The sequence below is a fragment of the Diabrotica virgifera genome, chromosome 3, assembly GCF_917563875.1.
Source record: "Diabrotica virgifera virgifera chromosome 3, PGI_DIABVI_V3a".
NCBI classification, from domain to species: Eukaryota; Metazoa; Arthropoda; class Insecta; order Coleoptera; family Chrysomelidae; genus Diabrotica; species Diabrotica virgifera.
Window position 1 is genome coordinate 270,854,364 of NC_065445.1, and position 23,914 is coordinate 270,878,277.

The 23,914-nt window shown below is 33.9% G+C and overlaps 1 protein-coding gene across 2 annotated transcripts in view; it reads left to right on the top strand.

The window, feature by feature from the left end:
• Positions 1-23,914, top strand: part of LOC114325583 (serine/threonine-protein kinase SIK3-like) — a 122,847-nt gene that overhangs the window by 26,281 nt on the left and 72,652 nt on the right. For both annotated transcript variants that reach the window (XM_028273681.2, XM_028273684.2), the window contains exons 2-3: positions 10,696-10,876; positions 15,893-16,047. In XM_028273681.2, the coding sequence (XP_028129482.2) occupies positions 10,696-10,876; positions 15,893-16,047 (336 nt within the window). The remainder of the gene's footprint in view (positions 1-10,695; positions 10,877-15,892; positions 16,048-23,914) is intronic.

Below are 23,914 nucleotides of genomic sequence, written 5' to 3' on the forward strand. Positions count from 1 at the left end.
TTGATTTAGCTGCCTTTAACTGCCTATGCATTGCTGGCAGTTGTTTGAATACAAAAGTGTGAAATGACGCATATTACATGATTCTGGCAATTGTTGCGTATGTATGGGCGGTTGTACCTAAGTAATAGGTTCTAAATATTGTACTTCAAAAGGAAAATGTATTGGTAATCAGCAATTTCAAAAGGCCCTTATATAAAATTTGAAAACAATATGCGTTTAAAATAAAATGTTCGAATTTCTTTCGACCATAATTGGATTCGGCATTTTGGTTTTCAAAAAATTAATCTTAGATTTGTAATCACCGACCTTAAACTACCAAATTTGACAAAAAATTTTGCGTTTTGATTGATATTTTCAATTTCTTTCCGCCATGTTGTATCCGCCATTTTGTTTTTCAAACAAAATAATATCAAAAAACTCATACAGAAGTAAAAACTTAAACTTCTATTCTGGTATAAAATCGTTTATTTAAAAACTATCTAAAAAGTCATCCAAATGGATTGCAAAACGTTTTCGTTCTAATTCAGAACATCTTCAGTGCATTCTGCAGAGTAGTTTGAAACTAGCACACCATTCAAAGTGGTAACCCCATAATATATGGTTTAAATATGTTATTTTAACAAAACAGACTACAAGTCGATGTTATTAGATATAATAGAACACATGCTCAAAGGGCAACATGGTTCCCTGCTCGAAAATGCTAGGTACTTGCCAGTATAATGGGTACAGACCAACTGAATTGATTTTAAAATAATATCACATTCGTAATCAGCGATGCCAAAAACCCTTAAGTACGAAAGTAATTCCGAAGTGTATGAACAATTTAGGTACGCTTTTAAAGGTTCATTTTTTCGACATTTGGAACCACTGTGCGACGATATGAGTGGCAAACTTTTTTGCATATTTTTTGGAGTTCCAAAATTGATATTCTCACCAAATGCAGCTTTCTCGTCTGATTTTTAGAGGCCGAATCTTTGACGACTAGACAAAAAAGCAATCATTAAACAAAACAACATTTTTGGGTAGTCAACTTAAATAGGGCCATCAGTCAGTGAGATTGGTCATTCTTACTCCCAGATTTACCCTAAAAAGCTCATATTGAAACACTTGTTCCAACCACTCTGTATAAAAATACAACTTTATACACTCAGGTCAATTCTCTAAATTAAAGTCAATCAAATAAATTGCAATCGCGTCGTATGTAAACGTCATTCCGATGAATTGTTCATCTCATTACAAAGACAGAGATTACTTGTGCTTGTGCTTTCTTGCCATATTATTATGGCACACATATGTCAGCGATAGTGTCGCTCCTTTTGCTATTTAATGAATTTTACGAGGTTCTACATAAACATTCGATATGTTTCTAGGAAATCGCACGATATGTTGGTCAAGATCGGTAGATTATTTAAAATTAAAAGAAAAATATTCGTGTATTTATATTTTTATAGGAATATAAAAACCCGACTAACGTCCTTCCTAGTTAAAAACAATATTTTATCACAAAATCAGTTACGGCTTTTTAAATAATAAATGTATCACTGATGCCATGTTTTCTGTACTACATGAGGTTTATTAAGCACTGAACAATAATCTTCACACTGCCACTGTTTTTTGTGACTATGTACATGGTTATTCACTGTATTTTGACCCCCCTGTAAACTGCTTTATGTACAGAACTAGAAAATAATGTAAAATACAAAAGATATTCGATTTTTAAATTATGATTTTTTGACATATTTATATATCGTACTAGTGACTTCACCACCTGGGCGTGATGACGTAATCGACTATTTTTTTTAAATGAGAATATTGGTCGTGTGCTAGCTCATTTGACAGGTTATTCAGTTCCCTATTCAGTAATATAAACATTATCATGATTATTTATACAGGGTGTCCAAAATTTTTTTTTAAATAAATTAATTGACGTAAAAAGAAGAATGTATGTAATTTATTTCATTCAAAATACATTTTACTGCTGTCGGAAAACAGAAATAAATGTTTATTGAACAAATAAACATTACTTTTCACTTAAATTCAATGTTCAAGCTGCCACCCATCTGCCTCTTAGCAGTTTGAACATTGAATTTAAACAAAAAGCAATGTTTATCTGTGAAATAAACTTTTATTTCTGTTTTCTAACAGCAGTAGAAGATATTTTGAATTAAATAAATTACATACATTCTTCTTTTTGTGTCAATTAATTTAATTCAAAAAATAATTTTTTTGGACAGCCTGTATAAATAATTATCTTAATGTTTATATTACTGAATAGAAAATTTCCCTTTCGAATGAAATAGCACACGACCCCTATTCTCATTTTAAAAAATAGTCGATTACGGCATCACGCCCAGATGGATGACGTCACTAGTGTGATATATATGTCAAAAAATCATAATTTAAAAATCGAATAACTTTTGTATTTTATATTTTTTTCTAATTCTGTAAAAAAAGCAGTATACAGGGGGGGTCAAAATATAGTGAATAACCCTGTACATTGCCAAAGCTTTTGATTGTGTAAATCACATTTTGATAAAAAACTCAATTTCTACGGAATTCGAGGTATTTCTTTGAATTGGTTTCAGTCTTACTTGGATAATAGGAAACAACTCGTTAGAGCAAATGATACAGTCTCTAGTCTCAAAAACATTTTATGTGGAGTACCATAACGTTCAGTATTGGGTCCTCTACTTTTCCTTATCTTTATCAATGCCATCACTAGTTCAAAAATCGATGGAAAATTTTTTCTTTTTGCTGATGATACCAGTATTACTTGGAGCAACTCAAATATTGCAACTCTTCATGCTACTATGACTTCTAATCTACTCACAATAAAAACCTGGTCCGATCCTAATTTTCGATTCTCTCTTTTAATGTAGATAAAACAGTAGCATAAAAAATGGTCCCTTCATATCGATGTGTTAAGTAAGAAACTATTCTCAGCTTGCTATGCAATAAGATCTGTTTCGAAGGAACTCAATTTAGCCTCTTCCAAAATAACATATTTTTCTTTGTTCGAGTCGCATCTTCGATATGGTCCCATTTTGGGGTTCTGGTACAGCTGCTCAATCCGATGTTATTTTTAAATCTGTTTGGCCTCAGAAGAACAACACATTGCAGAAGCTACTTCAAGGAAGACGGGATTTTAACACTTCCTTCTTTATATATTTTAGAAACTGTTTGCTTAATTCGTAAACATCTACATGTCTTTCCAGCAAGACCTAATCATGACTATTCCATCAGAAATTTTTCATTTGACGTCTATTTACCGATTCCGTCCACCGAGTTAGTAAAAAACTCTATATTATATGCTGCAAAAAAACTATACAACCATCTCCCTCTGCAACTTAAATCTGCAACATCTTTCCCCAAGTTCCGTAAAATGACAAACGCATATCTATCTAAAAGACCGTATTATTCAGTAGAAGAATTTCTTAATCAATAAGAAAGAAATTACAGTACTCTTACATAAAAGTATTTTTATCTATTTTTGGCGCAAAAGGTGCAAAATGTGGCCTGTCAAAAGTTTCAGTGTGTTTTAAATGTATTCATATTTTTCGAGTCCTGAGGAAACTAATAAGTATTTTTGAAAAATTTAAACGCATAATGAAAAATTACGTTATTACTGAGGGGCGAAGGTCCCTTTAAATAAATAAAATGTTTCTTTTGAATGAAATATTTGCAATTAAAAATCACACTAAGTCTTCACCCCTGTAACTTATTAAAATACACATTATAGAAGTTTTCAGGGACTTTCGGTCCTCAGTAGTAATGTAATTTTTCATTCTGCGTTTAAATTTTTCAAAAATATTTCATTCTTCTCATGATTCGAAAAAATTGAATACACTTAAAACACATTGACCATTTTGACAGGCGACATTTTGTGCCTATCTATGCCCTTAACTTATTAAACTTATTCTTTCTTAAGGTTGGTTATTTTTAAATTTTGCTTTGTTTTACTTCTTTATTATTTTTTTTATTTATATTGACGATTTATGTAATTTTAGTAAATTTGGACTTGTTTTCGACTGTCTTAAAGCTTTGTTTTCAAAATTATACAATTTTCAACGACAATAAAGCCTATTTCTATTCTATTCTATCTATTTTAGTATTTTTGTCATATTTGTGTTTTTCCATTTGTTATTTGTCCATTTGTCATATCTGTTGTTTAATTAGCAGATATTCCAACCAAAATAACACTTTTTCATATCGTATTTTCCCAGCTACTTTTATTTTATGCAAACACTCTCATCCTGAACAATATAAGGAAATTTCTACTGGCATTAACTAATTTTTAAGTTCACATAAACATTCATTAAAATTCAGAATAAATCAGACAGGTAAGAGACTAGAATTGGCGGTGCTCAAGGTTAACGCGGGATCATTTAAAAAACACTGAATTACTTGCTGTCCACTAAATCTTAACTTAAGTTTTAATTTCCCAAAGGTTGTTTGCTCGGAGGCAAATGACTGCACCGAAAGTTCATCGAAGAGATGCAAAAAAGTGTGTCAATAACATTTTATAAGGCAAATGCACTAATGCAGACTGGTTGATTGAGACAAGAAGGTATATAGACCAGGACATTTAACACTAAAAACACTATTAGTCCAGAGAAATAAGATTTTTCCCGTGACACATCCCCTCCAGGCCGAAACCAAATTTTTTGAGTAGTATGGACATCTATATTAATAACCTATATGTTTCCTGCAGCCGATTTTCATGATATACATAGTTATAAACAAATATGAAGATCAAAAAACGGTAAATTTTCGCTTTTTTCGTCTATAACCAAAAAGTTAAGCATTTTAAACAAATTTGAGAGTAAGAACAATAGAGAGTAACAATATGGCGTTCGCTGAATATGTCTATCCTTATTGGTTGCTTAGAAAATTGCAAAATAAATCATACATTTTTAGTTTTTATAAATATTTATAACTTATGTAAAAATTAACTTCGAATGTTCTTATTACACGGAATGCTGAGACTTCTGGTGCTTAAATCATAGCCTAAATTTCAAAGCAATTGGTCAAATAGTTTAAAAGTTATTTAATTTGTTTATCCCAAATTCATTTTTTTTGCAACACTATAAGTCAGAAAATTATGAGGTTACACTAAGACTTCTGACAGTTTATGGAAAAAGAACATTCATACTATTGACTCAATTAAAAAAAAATGACAAAAAGTAATTTTAAACAGTGTAAAATTATTTTGCAAAAACACGTCGATTTTTTGCTTACTTATAAATAATTAGAATAACTTTTTAACCGTTACCCGTAGAATTAAATTAAATTAATAGAATAAATGTTCTTCTTTCATAAACTATCCAAAGTATTAGTGTAACTTCATCATTTTCTGACTTATAGCGTTGCAAAAAATTAATTTGGGATAAACAAATTAAATACCTTTTAAACTATTTGACCAATTGCTTTGAAATTTAGGGTATGATTTAAGCACCAGAAGTCTCATCCGTGTAATAAGAACGTTCTAAGTTAATTTTTACATAAGTTATGAATATTTATAAAAACTCAAAATTTATGATTTATTTTGCAATTTTCTAAGCAACCAATAAGGATAGACATATTCAGCGAACGCCATATTGAAGTTTTTTTATACGATTTTTAAGTTTCTTACTCTCAAATTTGTTTAAAATGCTTAACTTTTTGGTAATAGACGAAAAAAGCGAAAATTTACGGTTTTTTGATCTTCATTTGTTTATAACTATGTATATCATCAAAATCGGCTGCAGGAAACATATAGGTTATTAATATAGATGTCCATACTACTCAAAAATTTGGTTTCGGCCTGGAGGGGGTTGTGTCACCAACAGGATATTTTTTTCCTTATTTCTCTGAACTATATAATAAATCGATTTTTAGATACAGTACCTAGCTAGAGACTTGCAGTTTTTGCATTATGTTCAGGATGATGTCAGGAAAAAGTCTACTGAAGTATAGAAAAATGGAAGTGCGTAATTGCATTTTAAAGTGCATAAAATGCATCAAAATGTGCATAAATATATCAAAATAAGCATATTAAGGGTCAGATTTTGTTACTCGGAGGTTTTTGGGGTCGCTGAATACGACTACCTCGAGTAACAAAATCTGGCCCTTAATACACTTATTTTAACATGTTTATGCACTTTTGGGTACATTTTATGCACTTTAAAATGCAACTATGTATTTCTACCCATTTTTCTATAGTGGACTTTTCTCCTCACATCATCCTGAACACAATGCAAAAAGTTGAAAGTCTCTAGGTGCTGTATTTAAAAATCGATTTATTTTGTTAAATGGGCTAGTCTAAAAGTCTGAAACATTTTCGCTTAAAAAGATTTAACGTTTAGATTTCCACTCCGGAAATCGTTTTCAAAAAGGATTATTAAAGAAAAGAAATTGTATTGAAAAAATGTATAATCGCCAAGTTGTTGTTACCAGAAAATAAAAAAAATTGAGGTTTGACGTAATTCAGAAGAAGATGAAGGGAAAAGTAAATGGGAGTTGAGTTGTTGTTACAATCAAAAAAATTGAGGTTTGACGTAATTCAGAAGAAGAGTGAGGGAAAAGTAAATTATTATGACGATGATATGTTTTCTGAGTCGATGTTTGTCCCATTTGTTTATATGTTGCATCCATTTGTTCTGTTTTACTTTATTTTCCCATTGATTCAATAAATATTCAGTTCTTGCCTTACATTTTCGTTTGTCTATTAAGTCTTCTAATACCTTTTTCCTAGAGTATTCTAGAATTATCACTCTTCCACATTTATGTTAGTGGCTATGTTCCAGTTATTTTTAAGCGAATTAATACTAAATTAAATTTACTTCCATCGGATCTCTCGGGAGCCTAACTACAGGTTATAGAACCAAATCAACATACCTGCGAGCTATTAAAGTTGGTTGGTTGGTTGGATGAAAATTAAAGGATTTTTTTACCGATCATAATTCCTTCCCAGAATATGACCCTTCCACTTTTATATGAATAGATCTGGCAGATTCCGTTCTTGATTGTCTTCCTTGTCCTCTAAGTACACGAATTCGTTAATCATTTGATTTTACACATCCTAATTCTGTTTGAAAATAGCACACTTTTCCAATTTCCAATGTTTCAATTTTGGTGTTGAAGACACCAATTTACGTGATTAACATTGTGCTGCCGGGTTAACTCGGGATCCCCTAACTTCCTCCTGCTATATGGTCCTTTGGCACGGCAAATCTTCTTATGGTTTCAACTAAAATATTTACACCTATGGCTTCCATTGAGCAGACTGCATCTTATAAGTACTTGGGACATGAAATTCGGTTGGGAAGAGATAACCAGACTTGCGAGCTCCCACGTTGCATAGGATTAGCCTGGGCAGCGTTTGGTAAACTGAGCTATGTATTTAAATCGGACTTACCCATATACTTGAAAAGGAAAATCTTTGACCAGTGTGTATTGCCTATACTGACTTATGGAGCGGAAACATTAACACTCACAAAAAAGGTAGTGAGCAAGATTCGCTTAACTCAGAGGGCTATGGAGCGCCAGATGTTGGGTGTCTCCCTGAGGGACCGAATCCCAAACGAAGAAATACGTCGTAGAACAAAAACAGCGGACGCCGTCGAAAGAATCGCGTCGCTCAAGTGGAATTGGGCAGGACACGTCGCCAGATTGTCAGACAACCGATGGACAAAACGTATTGTCGAGTGGAGGCCACGAGAAAAAGCACTACGGAGTAGAGGACGACCACCAACCAGATGGGCTGACGATCTGAAGCGTATTGTCGGCAACTGGATGCAAGCCGCACAAAACAGAGAAAGATGGAAAGAGCTGAGGGAGACCTATGTCCAGCAGTGGACGCGTACGGGTTGATGATGATGATAGCTTCCAAAAGCTGCAGGTTTCAAATACATAGTGATTCTATATACAGGGGTGGCCAAGCTTCTTAATAGTCCGAGCCACTTTTCACAAGTTGAAGTTTTTCGCGAGCCGCAATAAAATACTTATTCAAAAAGTATCTATGTATAGAAGGTATTTACAATTTTTTTAACAGAACTTTTACTTACTGAAAACCGAAATACAATTACGAAATATTTAAACTTAATTACATTTTTGTTTTCCTTCTTTTGATAATTCTTTAGAATAGACTGTGATAGTCGTGACGTCAAAACGTCAAAAAAAGTTTTCCAAACACGTTGTGTCTAGGTACACGCTAAAATGTACGCAAATAAAAAAGTTAAACTTCATCAAGCTACTGACTTTTCAGCGTGGGCAGTGACTGTATATTTTGATACACGCTATTTTGATATGTTTAGTGTTTGTTTGATAGAAAAATATTTGTTATGACGTTTAATTCTACCTAACTTTTTTATTTGCGTACACGGTAGACCCTATTTGCGTACCCTAGACACAACGTGTTTGGAAAAATTTTGACGTTTTGACGTCACACTATCATGGTCCATTTGGTGATTAATATGTGACTTCTCAGTAATTCTTTTAGATGCTGGTTAGGTAATATTGATCGGTGTTAGGATTTCACGAATTATAAAATGGAATAAAATGGTCCACACAAGTACGTTGTTCCTAATATGGAAATAATTCGACAAGCATTCTTTTTTAGGGTACCTTCTTGGATTCTGGTACAAATTTCCAAAATTGCGTCTCTATTAATTTTAATTCTCCAGATGTTGTTTGGGTCATATATTGGTAATAATAAAAAATTCACCTTATGAACTATGTTCATTTCAAATGAATTCGGAAAAAAATGAAGACACGATTTAACATATTTTAAGTCTTCAAATCTATTTTGGAGTTCGGTCAATATTCTTTCCGGCTTTTTTATATACCTACTCGTTAAGTTTTTCTAGTATAATATGGTAAAAAAAATTTTCTAAGCCGAGTAAAATGACTTAAATGCAAAATGTGTACCTAATACAAATTACAAATTACATCTGTAGCAAGAGTTATACAAAAATCGGTCTGGATTCGGTTGATTACTGACTTTTACATTGCGCCACTCTTACCTATATAATGTTCGTTAGCGCCGTTTCTGGATGTGTCATATCATTCTTATCTTGGATGGAAATGGAATTTGTTACAGTTACAGGAAAGTCTTTCATGTTTGTTGTCAGTAAATTAAAAGACATTTTGAAACACATATTATTGAACGATAATAATTTTTTTAAATCATATTTAATACAAAATTGAAAAATAACTCGGGTACAATCGAGAGCCACAAGTAATCCTTCAAAGAGCCGCATGTGGCTCGCGAGCCGCAGTTTGGCCACCCCTGCCATATAAGTTCGGTTAAGTATATTCGTTCTATTCTGTCATTTGAATGTAGAACATTGAACGAATAAATTTCCAACGCACCAAATGATAGTGTATCTACATTCTATAACGAAAATATTACAACTTTTTTTATCTATTACAACATAAACTTTGTTATGGTTTAATATAAATACGAAGGTATTTTTAATAAATGTACTTCGCGAAATTATGAATTTTTCCATGACGTTTTATTAAAAATAAATATAACTAAACAATTAGAACTAAACAATAATTTATAGACGCTTTAAAAAGACTAGTACTTAAACGTTCGCGTTTACTGAAAAGACCGCAGTCAGATGAAAAACTCACATTAAGAGCGTAGGCGCAAATATTTTTACGGCTATCCCTACTTTTTCTTTCTTTACACGGCAAATTACGTGTAGTAAAATTCTCACTGGAGATATAAACATTACTTGACAATGACAATGTCATCATTAACTTTAAAGAGATGGCTTTTGAATGTTCTTGGATATCTGTTACTTGTATAATCACTTTATATTTACACTTTACACAACAAAAACTAATATCTAATCGAGAAGAAGAAAAGTGATAAGGTGATTTTTTTTTAATAACATAGTGTTACTTAAGGAACGCTTAAATAAATTTTAAACATCTTTAACAACAAAATACTTGGATCACAGAATAATATTCTGGTGTATTCTCTGCTTGGATCTTCCATAAATAATAAACAATAAATAATGTTTTATTTATTTTCACGTGTTATATCAATTATTTATCAAATACACTATCAATATTATTTAATAAACAACTCAAAATATTCCTGAAACCGTGTCAAATATTTAGTAGCCTTGTTTGTCACTCTCTTGTCACCACATTCTGTTCGACTGAGTGCGTTGTATGACAAAGATAGCGATTGTTCGATTTAGAAAATATCACCATGGACATGGTGTTCATTTTTTTCGAATCCTGGAAAAACTAATAAATATTTTTGAAAAATTGAAACTCAGAATGAGAGATTAAATTGTTACCGAGAGTCGGAGAGTCCCTTAGAATAAATAAAGGTTTCTTTTAAATGAGATATTTAAAATTAAAAATCACAGTAAATGTTCTTTTTTTCACCCCTGTAACTCATTAAAATAAACATTATAGAAGTTTTCAGGGACTTTCGGCCCTCTGTAATAACGTAAGCATTCATTCTAACATGATTCCCCTATTTTCATTATCTCTCATCCCAAAATAATTCCTAGTCACTCAGCTTCTCCAATTTTCTCCCTGTCAGACTTTTATATCCTATCTAAATAATTGGAACCCCCCCCCCCTTTGAACAGATACCTCCCAATGGGTTTCACCAATTTTTGGTGTAATTTTTACAAATTAAAAAGTGTAGAAACAAATAATTGTACCTTTCTTTACTTTTTTTTTCAGGTGGCCATAAAAATAATCGATAAGACTGTCTTAGACGAAGAAAATTTGACAAAGATATTTCGAGAGACTGCTATACTGAAGAAATTAAAACATCCCCACATCACAAGGCTGTATCAGCTTATGGAAACAAATCAAACTATATATTTGGTCACTGAGTATGCAAGCAAGGGGGAGATATTTGGTAAGTGGAATTTTTATCCTTAAGTGTTATTTGCGTATTGATCATCATCATCAATGATGCTACAGCCCTATAAAAGAGCCTCGGCCTTCCCAAGTCTATTACGCCAGTCAGTTCTATCCATTGCCAACTGTTGCCAGTTTGCTGCGCCTATTTTTCTAGCATCCTCGTCTACACCATCCTTCCATCTGAGTTTTGGCCTACCCCTATTTCTACTTCCCACAGGTTATTACATAAGGATTCTTCTAGGAGGGTTGTTTTGCTGTGATCTTGCTAGATGTCCTGCCCGTCTTAGTCTTCCTATTTTTATAAATGATACTACGTCTTTACCACCAAATACTTATATGTTTATATCTGTGGTACATCTCGTAGTTGTACCTCCTCCTCCTCCAAACACCATTTTCACAGATGCCACCGAATATTCTTCTCAGAATTCTTCATTCAAATATAAGCAGAAGATTTTCGTCCGCCTTGGAGATGGTCCATGTCTCCGATCCATATGTCAACACTGGTTGTATAAGGGTTTTTTATATGATTATTTTTGGCTTAAGTTTCTGCTTCTCATATGTCTCATCATCATACAACCTCTTCTGTCCACTGTTGGACATAGGTCTTTCCCATTTTTCGCCACTCTCCACGGTTCTGTGCGTCTTGTTGCCAATTCTTGGTTATCCGTTTAATGTCGTCCATCCAGCGTGTTGGTGGTCGTCCTCTGCTGCATTTGTCTTCTCTTGGGCGCCAGTCAATTAGTCTTCCGGTCCATCTTGAGTCTTTTAGTCTCGCTTTGTGACCTGCCCAATTCCATTTCAGCTTGGCTATACGTTCTACGACATCAATGATACCTGTTCTTTTCCTTAGGTCTTGGTTCCTTATTTTGTGTTTTTTTGTCACGCCGAGAATCGATTTTTCCATGCTCCTTTGTGCCACTCGCATTTTTAGTGCTGTTGTTTTTGTGAGCGTGAGAGTTTCTGCTCCATATGTCAAAGAACGTATTGGTCAAATGTCTTCCGTTTCATGGCTATTGGGATGTTGCTCTTAAAGATATCTCTTAGTGAACCATACGCCGCAAAAGCAAGTGTTATTCGTCGTTGAAATTGGCAGGTCTGGTTGTCCTTGACTATTCTGATTTCATGACCAAGATATGTCTACTCATAATACAGGATGATTGATTAGTGTGAGGAAGCTCAGTAGATCTGTTATAGTAAAAATTACAAAAAAAAGTTATTGACAAAAATTGTAGGCAGCTTTAAACTCCACATTTTAAAATTAGTTACAATCTTACAGGGTGTTCCATAAGATGGTGGCAGACCAAACTTATGTTTTTTTAAATGGAACACCCTGTATTTTATTTTAAATTTGAAATCTGCTTCACTTCCACATCACAACAATGTAAAGGTTTATTATGTTATACCGGGTATTTAAAAAGTTATAAGTTATAACCAATATTACCTGAAAATCGTATCAAGTTTAACTCTCTGTATAATTAAAAACAAGTACAGGAACATTGATCTATTGCAACCATAGTTTTTTAATAATTATTAAAAATTATAAAACATATTTGTTTTCATAATTTTCGTTAAATCAAATGCAGGGTAAGTCAAAACGCAAGTACATTATTTTCTTGGTAATTTTAAATAGAACACCCTGTATTTTATATCACTATCGAAAAGTACTAATATTGTACTTCAAATTTTATTAAGTACTCCCTATACCTAAAGTTATCAGTTTTCTAGATATTTTTATTTGTCCATAAAAGTATTAATTTGGTAGATATTTTAACGTTTACCAATAATTATTGTGAGTTGGCCATGATTGATTTATCAGAAACTGACAGTTTGACTGTTTATTAATTCAGTATTGGGATACACCGTAAATTAGCAACAATTATTATTTAGTAATTCACTAATTAATTCAATTTAAATTAGCAATAATGAATTTTACTACTGATGAAATGGTAGATATGATCTATATTTTGGGGGAATGCAATAACAATTCATTACTATCAGCTAGAATTTATCAAGAACGGTTTCCAGATAGGCGGCAACCTAGACAAGATATACATTTAAAAAATTGAAAGATCGATTTGACCGCACTGATTCAGTGAGTTATGAAAAACATAACGAACAAAAACTAGTGTGACAGAAGAAAACGAAATGAGTGTGTTGATGGCATTTACAGAAAACCCACACACAAGTATAAGGAGTATTTCCAATGAACAAGAACTTAGTTACTACTCTGTTCAAAACATTCTATTTAAAAACAAGATGCACCCTTATCATATTCAAAAGCACCAAGAATTAAATAATGATGATTTTCAGAAACGAATAGTATTTGGTGAATGGGCCTTAGAAAAAATTAATGAGCACAGAGATTTTTTTGATTATGTCCTATTTGGTGATGAAGCTACATTCCATCGAAACGGTTCTGTTTAATAGGCATAACTTTCACTACTATTCAACAAGTAATCCATACCACATAGTAACACATGGTCAAACAAGATGATCTCGAAATGTGTGGGGAGGTATCGTCGGTAACCATGTAGTAGGACCATATTTTTTTGAAGATAACTTAAATGTTTAGATTTATTTGGATTTTATCTTAAATCAGTTACCGATATTATTAGAAGAGGTTTCACTTAATATACGTGAACAAATGTGGTTTCTACATGACGGTGCTCCTGCGCACCACAACCAATTAGTACGTGGTGAACTTAATGAGCAGTTTGGTGAAAGATGGATCGGAAGGGATGGACCGGTAAGGTGGCTTCCAAGGTCACCAGATTTCAATAAAATGGACTCACTTTTTTGGGGTTACGTTAAAAACGAAGTATATAAAATACCTCCAACAACAAGGGATGATATGAAAAATAGAATCCGAATTGCATTTCAGAATATTTCTTTACAAATGCTTAGTAATGTAAGCAACTCTTTCAATGACCGCTTTCAAGTATGCATAGATGTTTTGGGAGGTCATTTTGAACACCTTACTTAAGTAAGATAAGTTAAAATTACTGTTGTTTTTTATTTTTTATGTGTTTTTTTTTTAATTTTCCGTCGGTTATTTTTTATAAATTTTATTTGAAATAAATTGTTTTCTTTTCTGTGTCATTATTTCGTTACTGAATTAATAAACAATAATATCAAACTGTCAGTTTCTGACAAATCAATCATGGCCAACTCAGTAAACGTTAAAATATCTACCAAATTAATACTTTGATGGAAAAATGCAAATATCTAGAAAACTGATAACTTTAGGTATAGGGAGTACTTCATAAAATTTGAAGTACGATATTAGTACTTTTCGATAGTGATATAAAATACAGGGTGTTCTATTTAAAATTACCAAGAAAATAATGTACTTGCATTTTGACTTACCCTGCATTTGATTTAACGGATATTATGAAAACGAGTATGTTTTATAATTTTTAACAATTATTAAAAAATTATGATTGCAATGGATCAATCTTCCTATACTCCTTTTTAAATATACAGGGAGTTAAACTTGATACGATTTTCAGGTAATATTGGTTATAACTTTTTAAATACCCGGTATAACATAATAAAAGTTTACATTGTTGTGATGTGGAAGTGAAGCAGATTTCAAATTTAAAATAAAATACAGGGTGTTCCATTTAAAAAAACATAAGTTTGGTCTGCCACCATCTTATCGAACACCCTGTAAGATTGTAACTAATTTTATAATGTGGAGTTTAAAGCTGCCTACAATTTTTATCAATAATTTTTTTTGTAATTTTTACTATTACAGATCTACTGAGCTTCCTCACACTAATCAATCACCCTGTATATGTCTACTCAGTCCAAAATAACATTTGTTTGTTAGGATTATTCTTCGCTTGATTTCTTCTGTCATGACGTTCTCCTTGGTGATCAGGGAGCCTAAGTATGTGAATTTGTTCACCACTTCAAAGGTAGAGTTATCAACCGTGAATTGGTGACCGATGTTTCTGGCTCTATTGTTGGGTGTTGATGCCATCATCTTAGTTTTCTTCTCATTTACTTGCAGGCCCATATTTTTTGAGGCATTTGAGAAGGTGGTATATGTACATTTCTTGTAGCTTTCGTGTTGTGCGGGCAACTAGGTCCACATCATCTGCATATGCCAAAATTTGGGATTATTTATTAAAAATATTTCCGCTGTTGTCTATTCGGGCATCTCTGACCGCCTTTTCCAGGATGTTGAAAAGGAGATACGCCAGCGCATCTCCCTTTCACAGCCCAACAAGATCTGATCTGTTGTTGATCGACCAGACCTAAAACCACTTTGATTTTTCGCCAGGAAGCTCCTCTGAATATGCACTTAGGCGACCATAAAACATAAGATAATGATATTTATCTATTATTTTCATATTTTCTTTCCATTCTTCTACAACAATTTTTATTATATATTTTATAATCACGAGATGTGTGTTCTACCCAGATCTCTGCATTTTAATTTACTTTGCCTTAACGACGTTCTACATCTTCGGCAAAGAATTAAGGATTTGCATGAAATTTTAGTATGTTATAGTTTACTTCAAAAAACTAAGACTTGATTTTTTAAAAATTGTTTTACCGTGCCGTTTAATTACTATTAAGGGTCAAAGTTAAGTTTTAACATGGGCTCTTATGGGAATTCTTAAAAAGTTAATAACTTTTGACCCAAATTTACGATTTTTAATTATTTGTGCTTAAATTAAAGGTTTTTTGGTAAGGAATAACATTAAAAAATGAAGATTGTTTAGCGTACCATTTATTTTTAATTTATTTATTATAATTAATTCCATAATTTATTCCGTAATTTCCGTAATTTATTATAATTTATTTTTATAAAGTATTCAATACTGAAACATATGATTTGAGTATTCTGCTATAAATGCATTGTTACCAACTTTCGCTTGCATATAAGTTTCCCCCCTTTCCTCTGAGAGGCATACCCCGCAACGAAGGTGTAGAACGTCGTTAACTGAAAAATGAGGAACTGAATAGTTGAAATAGAGGAACATCAATCTCTTTGTTACAGATCACTTGGTAGCGAAAGGCAGAATGACAGAACCAGAGGCCAAAAGGATATTCAACCAGATTGTGTCTGCCGTAAGCTATTGCCATTCTCAGGGGGTCGTTCATAGAGATTTAAAGGCTGAAAATTTACTCTTAGATCATAACCTCGATATCAAAGTGAGTATACATACTAATAAAAATTTAACTTTTATATTTAAGAGGCTACATCAGCGCGTCGGCAGTATGACAGTGACACTATATTATCGACAACGAAGGCACATTATTGTGATAACAATAATTATTATACTCATAGGCGCGCTAAATTTTGCCAAGCCAGTCAAGTTCGATTTCTTGTTATAGATAATCGATTTTTAGTAATTCCAATGTGACACAAAATCTAGGTATGGGATAAAAAAGTTTATTTGAAAAATGGGTATTTTTTTATCTTCTGCAACGATGTCGTTCCATCGTTTTCGTGGTCTTCCCACTGATCCTCTTCCTATTGGGGAACCGTCTCTCGCTGTCCTTACTACGCTATTTGTTGTCATTCGGCTTATGTGGTCGTTCCATTCTACATAGTTTCTGTTTCATACCCAGTTATTAATATTGTCTAACTTACTTCTCCGTCGTATATCTGTATTTCTAACTCTGTACCATAGAGTCTTACCATCGATGTTTGGAAGGGTTTTCATCTCTGCTGTTTCGAGCAATATTTTTGTCCTCTCTGTGTCAGGTCATGTTTCTGCCGCGTATGTCATTATTGGTCTGATGACTGTTTGTGAATTCTGCCTTTCATTTCTTTTCCGATATTTTTATTTCTCCATATTGTGTCATTCCGGCAACCTGCGACTCTGTTTGCTCTATTCGCTTGATCTTCCACTTCTGTTTAGAGCCTTCCGTAGCTAGATAGTGTGATGCCTAGGTATTTAAAGTCCATCACTTGCTGTATTATCTGACCATCCAGCTCCATTTTACATATTGTCGGATTTGCTGTTATAACCATGCACTTTATCTTTTTTGGGAAAATTAAAATGTTAAATTTTTGGGCAATTATATTAAATTGATGCAGCATACGTTGTAAATCATCTTCACTTTGAGAGATTAGTATTGCATCGTCTGCATAGCAGATTATTTTAAGTTGTTTTTCTCCCAATTGGTATCCTTTTTTAGTTCTTACTTTTTTTATTATTTCATCCAAGATCAGGTTGAAGGTTTTCCCCTGTATTATCCCATTGCCAGCTTAATTTGGGTCAGTTAGTTCATCTAGCACTTCTACTTTTACTTTCATTGTGTTGTTCTGGTAGATGTTTTTTATCATTTTAATTATTCCTAGAGGCACCTCTCTGGAGTATAAGAAATGGATTACGTCCTTTAATTTGACCCTTTCAAGTGCTTTTTTAGGGTCCTCGAAACAAAAATGCCGGTTTTCCAGTTTAAATCCAATATTTCCAGTTTAAAAGTATCAAATAAGTACATTGAATGGCCAGTAGACTATATTGAAATGCAAAATGTTTGTTTTTGTCGAAAAACTTGATAGGGTAAGGAAAGGTATATTGGTGATCCAAGTAATTTGGTCATAATTTTTAATCAGATTATCACACAGTTCCCCATGCAAGCACATTCATTACACAGCGCTAGTAAGTTGTTACAAGTGTAAGCAGGACAAACATATATTACGATTTCGAAATTCGCGCACCCGCTTTTAGTAAACAGACTGTTTTGACCGTTGCGTTGTGCGACAGTCGACAAATGAGCTATTTCTTATTGAATGCGAGAGACGGTTACATATTTATTGGAATAATTGCTGTTTTCTTTATACAACTTTATAAAACTATTCAACAAACTAATTATCAATAAAAAAAGCTACATTGAATACGTGATTTAGCCAAGGTAAGTTAAATTCCTTAAATTGCGGTTGTTTCGCCAAATTTTCTAACCACTATCACCAATATACCTTACAGTGTCACCAACTTACCTAACATAAGTTTGTATGTCAACTTGACATTTACTATCATTATTATTCATTTTTTGTTAAATTAACTCTTCTAAACATTTACTTCAAATAATAAGTAGGCATACTTACTTACTTACTTACTTACAGTAGGCATACTTACAGTTACTTCAAATAATAAGTAGGCCTAACATAATAAAGCAAAACTTATTTCTTGCTTAGTTGTCAAATTCCTATATTATTAGTATTTTTCATTTTTTATCACCAACATACCTTTCCTTACCCTACTTATCGCATCTCTCGAATGTGCGTGTGTGTGTGTGTGTGTGTGTGTGTGTGTGTGTGTGTGTGTGTGTGTGTGTGTGTGTGTGTGTGTGTGTGTGTGTGTGTGTGTGTGTGTGTGTGTGTGTGTGTGTGTGTGTGTGTGTGTGTGTGTGTGTGTGTGTGTGTGTGTGTGTGTGTGTGTGTGTGTGTGTGTGTGTGTGTGTGTGTGTGTGTGTGTGTGTGTGTGTGTGTGTGTGTGTGTGTGTGTGTGTGTGTGTGTGTGTGTGTGTGTGTGTGTGTGTGTGTGTGTGTGTGTGTGTGTGTGTGTGTGTGTGTGTGTGTGTGTGTGTGTGTGTGTGTGTGTGTGTGTGTGTGTGTGTGTGTGTGTGTGTGTGTGTGTGTGTGTGTGTGTGTGTGTGTGTGTGTGTGTGTGTGTGTGTGTGTGTGTGTGTGTGTGTGTGTGTGTGTGTGTGTGTGTGTGTGTGTGTGTGTGTGTGTGTGTGTGTGTGTGTGTGTGTGTGTGTGTGTGTGTGTGTGTGTGTGTGTGTGTGTGTGTGTGTGTGTGTGTGTGTGTGTGTGTGTGTGTGTGTGTGTGTGTGTGTGTGTGTGTGTGTGTGTGTGTGTGTGTGTGTGTGTGTGTGTGTGTGTGTGTGTGTGTGTGTGTGTGTGTGTGTGTGTGTGTGTGTGTGTGTGTGTGTGTGTGTGTGTGTGTGTGTGTGTGTGTGTGTGTGTGTGTGTGTGTGTGTGTGTGTGTGTGTGTGTGTGTGTGTGTGTGTGTGTGTGTGTGTGTGTGTGTGTGTGTGTGTGTGTGTGTGTGTGTGTGTGTGTGTGTGTGTGTGTGTGTGTGTGTGTGTGTGTGTGTGTGTGTGTGTGTGTGTGTGTGTGTGTGTGTGTGTGTGTGTGTGTGTGTGTGTGTGTGTGTGTGTGTGTGTGTGTGTGTGTGTGTGTGTGTGTGTGTGTGTGTGTGTGTGTGTGTGTGTGTGTGTGTGTGTGTGTGTGTGTGTGTGTGTGTGTGTGTGTGTGTGTGTGTGTGTGTGTGTGTGTGTGTGTGTGTGTGTGTGTGTGTGTGTGTGTGTGTGTGTGTGTGTGTGTGTGTGTGTGTGTGTGTGTGTGTGTGTGTGTGTGTGTGTGTGTGTGTGTGTGTGTGTGTGTGTGTGTGTGTGTGTGTGTGTGTGTGTGTGTGTGTGTGTGTGTGTGTGTGTGTGTGTGTGTGTGTGTGTGTGTGTGTGTGTGTGTGTGTGTGTGTGTGTGTGTGTGTGTGTGTGTGTGTGTGTGTGTGTGTGTGTGTGTGTGTGTGTGTGTGTGTGTGTGTGTGTGTGTGTGTGTGTGTGTGTGTGTGTGTGTGTGTGTGTGTGTGTGTGTGTGTGTGTGTGTGTGTGTGTGTGTGTGTGTGTGTGTGTGTGTGTGTGTGTGTGTGTGTGTGTGTGTGTGTGTGTGTGTGTGTGTGTGTGTGTGTGTGTGTGTGTGTGTGTGTGTGTGTGTGTGTGTGTGTGTGTGTGTGTGTGTGTGTGTGTGTGTGTGTGTGTGTGTGTGTGTGTGTGTGTGTGTGTGTGTGTGTGTGTGTGTGTGTGTGTGTGTGTGTGTGTGTGTGTGTGTGTGTGTGTGTGTGTGTGTGTGTGTGTGTGTGTGTGTGTGTGTGTGTGTGTGTGTGTGTGTGTGTGTGTGTGTGTGTGTGTGTGTGTGTGTGTGTGTGTGTGTGTGTGTGTGTGTGTGTGTGTGTGTGTGTGTGTGTGTGTGTGTGTGTGTGTGTGTGTGTGTGTGTGTGTGTGTGTGTGTGTGTGTGTGTGTGTGTGTGTGTGTGTGTGTGTGTGTGTGTGTGTGTGTGTGTGTGTGTGTGTGTGTGTGTGTGTGTGTGTGTGTGTGTGTGTGTGTGTGTGTGTGTGTGTGTGTGTGTGTGTGTGTGTGTGTGTGTGTGTGTGTGTGTGTGTGTGTGTGTGTGTGTGTGTGTGTGTGTGTGTGTGTGTGTGTGTGTGTGTGTGTGTGTGTGTGTGTGTGTGTGTGTGTGTGTGTGTGTGTGTGTGTGTGTGTGTGTGTGTGTGTGTGTGTGTGTGTGTGTGTGTGTGTGTGTGTGTGTGTGTGTGTGTGTGTGTGTGTGTGTGTGTGTGTGTGTGTGTGTGTGTGTGTGTGTGTGTGTGTGTGTGTGTGTGTGTGTGTGTGTGTGTGTGTGTGTGTGTGTGTGTGTGTGTGTGTGTGTGTGTGTGTGTGTGTGTGTGTGTGTGTGTGTGTGTGTGTGTGTGTGTGTGTGTGTGTGTGTGTGTGTGTGTGTGTGTGTGTGTGTGTGTGTGTGTGTGTGTGTGTGTGTGTGTGTGTGTGTGTGTGTGTGTGTGTGTGTGTGTGTGTGTGTGTGTGTGTGTGTGTGTGTGTGTGTGTGTGTGTGTGTGTGTGTGTGTGTGTGTGTGTGTGTGTGTGTGTGTGTGTGTGTGTGTGTGTGTGTGTGTGTGTGTGTGTGTGTGTGTGTGTGTGTGTGTGTGTGTGTGTGTGTGTGTGTGTGTGTGTGTGTGTGTGTGTGTGTGTGTGTGTGTGTGTGTGTGTGTGTGTGTGTGTGTGTGTGTGTGTGTGTGTGTGTGTGTGTGTGTGTGTGTGTGTGTGTGTGTGTGTGTGTGTGTGTGTTGATACGATTAAGTTCGAAACAGTTTCATTAGGATACAGTACCTACCATTAAAAAAACAACTGAAATTACTACATCACGAATCAGATTAATATTTCATCTGTTAATTTTCGAGTCGTGTTTTCGTAGAGAAAATTAATCTTTTGCGGTCGTTTAAAATCGATGATATTTTTGCATAATTGTTATCAGTATTTTTATTTTCAAACCTTTTAAATATATATAAAGTAATAAACGGTTTTATCTCTGTCTTTATTAAAATCTCATTTGTTATCGGTTACCGATAATTGTTTTGGGAATGGTAAGCGTGTACTATGCAAAATGATGGGCGTTTTTAAACGCTTTTCTTTAGTTCAATCGTTTGGGTCGAATCTTTAGACGTCAATTTTACTGACTTTTCTTCAATGAAAATTAATTTCAATCGTTTGGGTCGAATCTTTAGACGTCAATTTTACTGACTTTTCTTCAATGAAAATTAATGAAAATTTGCAGACATATGTATTCGCGAGAACAATACACGAATAGTCAATAAAATTTGTTTTATGTTTATTAATTGTTTAAATAAAAAAAAACGATTTTAATGAAAAATGCTTAAATTCTCTTGTTTTTTACAATGTAGAAACTTGATACTTTTACAAATTGTAGCTAATTATATTAACTAGACATAATTTCACTTTTTACGTTAATTATTTACGTGATGCTTATTAAAGTAAACAATAAATTTCAAATTTTTTGCCGATTCCGACTGCTTTTCATGTTTGTACATCATGTTTATAAACATCCTAAGCAGCGACGATTTTGAACGCTCATATTTTTGTTTATATAAACATCGGCGCTTATTTGTCTCAAATTTCAATACGATACGAAACAAAACTTCAACCAAAACTCGAATTAAAAAAATTCGTGTTTTTTGAACGTAGTCTTAGATATAAACACTAGAGACGTTTCGTGCTATAATTAACATTAGAATTCGTTTTGGCGTATTATTAATTCAAAGTATGTTAGGAACCCTTAAACATATTCAACGGTCATTTATAAACAAGTATGTTTCTGTGACCTATGTGCTGTGAATGTTATCATGTGACATCGTGCAATTAAGGGTCCAGTGTGAAGGTATGTACTAAATATTTGACGCATAAATATTTCCTGCGACAATTTGCAATAACTGAATAACTGCTTTTGAGATTTTTTAACTAATACTTGAAATTTTAAACTTTTACTAAAAAAAATGTACAATGTATGTATCAAATGTTGAAATAAATGCAAAAAATGTGTCTATCATATTATACATCCTTTTTTAAACATGACGATATATTTTAATGTTTGAAAAGTGTAAGACTAAAAAGTAAAAAATAAAAAAATATGAAAAAACAATTTTTAAGAAACTCTTTTTTTAGTTACGAGTGACTAAAATTAACAATATAAAAAAATCAACCAAAAAGCAAAAAATAAAAAAAAATTCAAACTCGAAGGATTATTCGAAAAAAACTGTTACGACAGATTAAATATACAAAAATCTCACACATTCGTTAAAAAATTTAAAAAATCTAACATATTCGTTAAAGAAAAGCGTGGGGCGCGTCTTCATCGAATAAACGGTTTGAGTGAAACTCGCCCCACGCTTTTCTTTAACGAATGTGTTAGAGTTTTTCAATTTTTTAACGAATGTGTTAGATTTTTGTATATTTAATCTGTCTAATAGTTTTTTTTTTCGAATAATCCTTCGAGTTTTATTTTTTTTTTATTTTTTGCTCGTACCTAAAAAAGCGTTTCTTAAAAAAAGATTTTTCATGTTTTTTTTATTTTTTTCTGATAAATTTAGACGATGGGACTAACAATTTTTATAGTTGTTGTTTATATGTAGGAAATATAGATTTGGCTGCTTAATTATTAATTAAAGCCGTAAAAAAATTAAATGTATATAGGAGTAAATATACGAACAGTCACCCGTGTTGAGCTGCCCCCCCCCCACTTGCAAAAATTAAAAAACAAATAGCCCTGATTTGAGCTATTTATGAGCTCTCATATTCCGCAAATTAAACATTTTGAGCTCGTTCCACTGAGCAGGAATTTAATATTTCAGTGGGGGGGCTGAGTCAGCCCCCCCACTACTTAAAAATAGGAATATTGAATCGATTTTTGCGGCAGAATTACGAGCTATTTATGAGCTCTTGAAATAATATAGTTTCGATTTTTGAGCTCATCGTGCATTTCGTGTGCTCATCGTGTATATCGTGCAGATAAAGGATACCTCAAGAACCCCTTCGCTACAACCCCTTCGCAAGAAAACCATCCCATATTCCCGGCTTGAGAGACTTGTACTTAAAGTAAAGTAAAGTATTGTTGGAGTTATTATTTTAAATATGATTAAAAAAACCAAAATTTTTAAAATTTTCGTAAATTATTTGCTTTTGATAATAACTCCAACAATACTCGATACACGTAAAAAATGATAGATAACGAAATTTTAGTTTTTTTTTATTAGCAAAAAATTTACTTGTCTTTTGATTTCTGTATGAATCAAAATAAGTTTAAGCCTAAATTTTACTACGAGAACAATGTAACAGGAGCCCTTTACTATTATCCTAAAAAAATAAAGTATTTGAAACATTAAAGGTAATGCAGTTTTATAGCTCTTGAAATTACTTTTCAAATAGTTGGATATGCCTGATATCATAAAAATTAACAAAGTTATTAAAAAAAAATTCATTTTTTTGGAAAAAATTTTGGAGTATAAATTTTGATGCTATCAACTTTTTCTGGAGCTCATTTGATACCTAAGTATTTCTAAGTACTTTGACAAGTATTTAGTAAGTGTTACATAAAATGCATTTCTTTCCCGTTATTTGAGCTTGAATCCTTAGATTTGAATAGTCGCAGAAAAAATATACATTTAATTACCAATAACTAACTTTAAATTAACATTAAAGGGTTTTTCAAGTAAGCAATTTATTATATTTTTTATTAGCTTCAATTTTAGTGATGAAAACTTTTTTGTAAAAATTTACAGTTTTTGAGTTATTTATGAAAAATCGCTTTAAAGCATGCATTTTCTTTCAAAAAATTTAAATATTTGATCTTTAATAACTCAAAAAGTATTGATTTATTTTAATAACTATATATAACTATAATTATATAACAAATTTTGCCACCAGAATGGGGGAGACACGTGTGGTCAAAATAGCACGAGATAAATCACCAATCGGCAGAAGAAGTATCGGCCG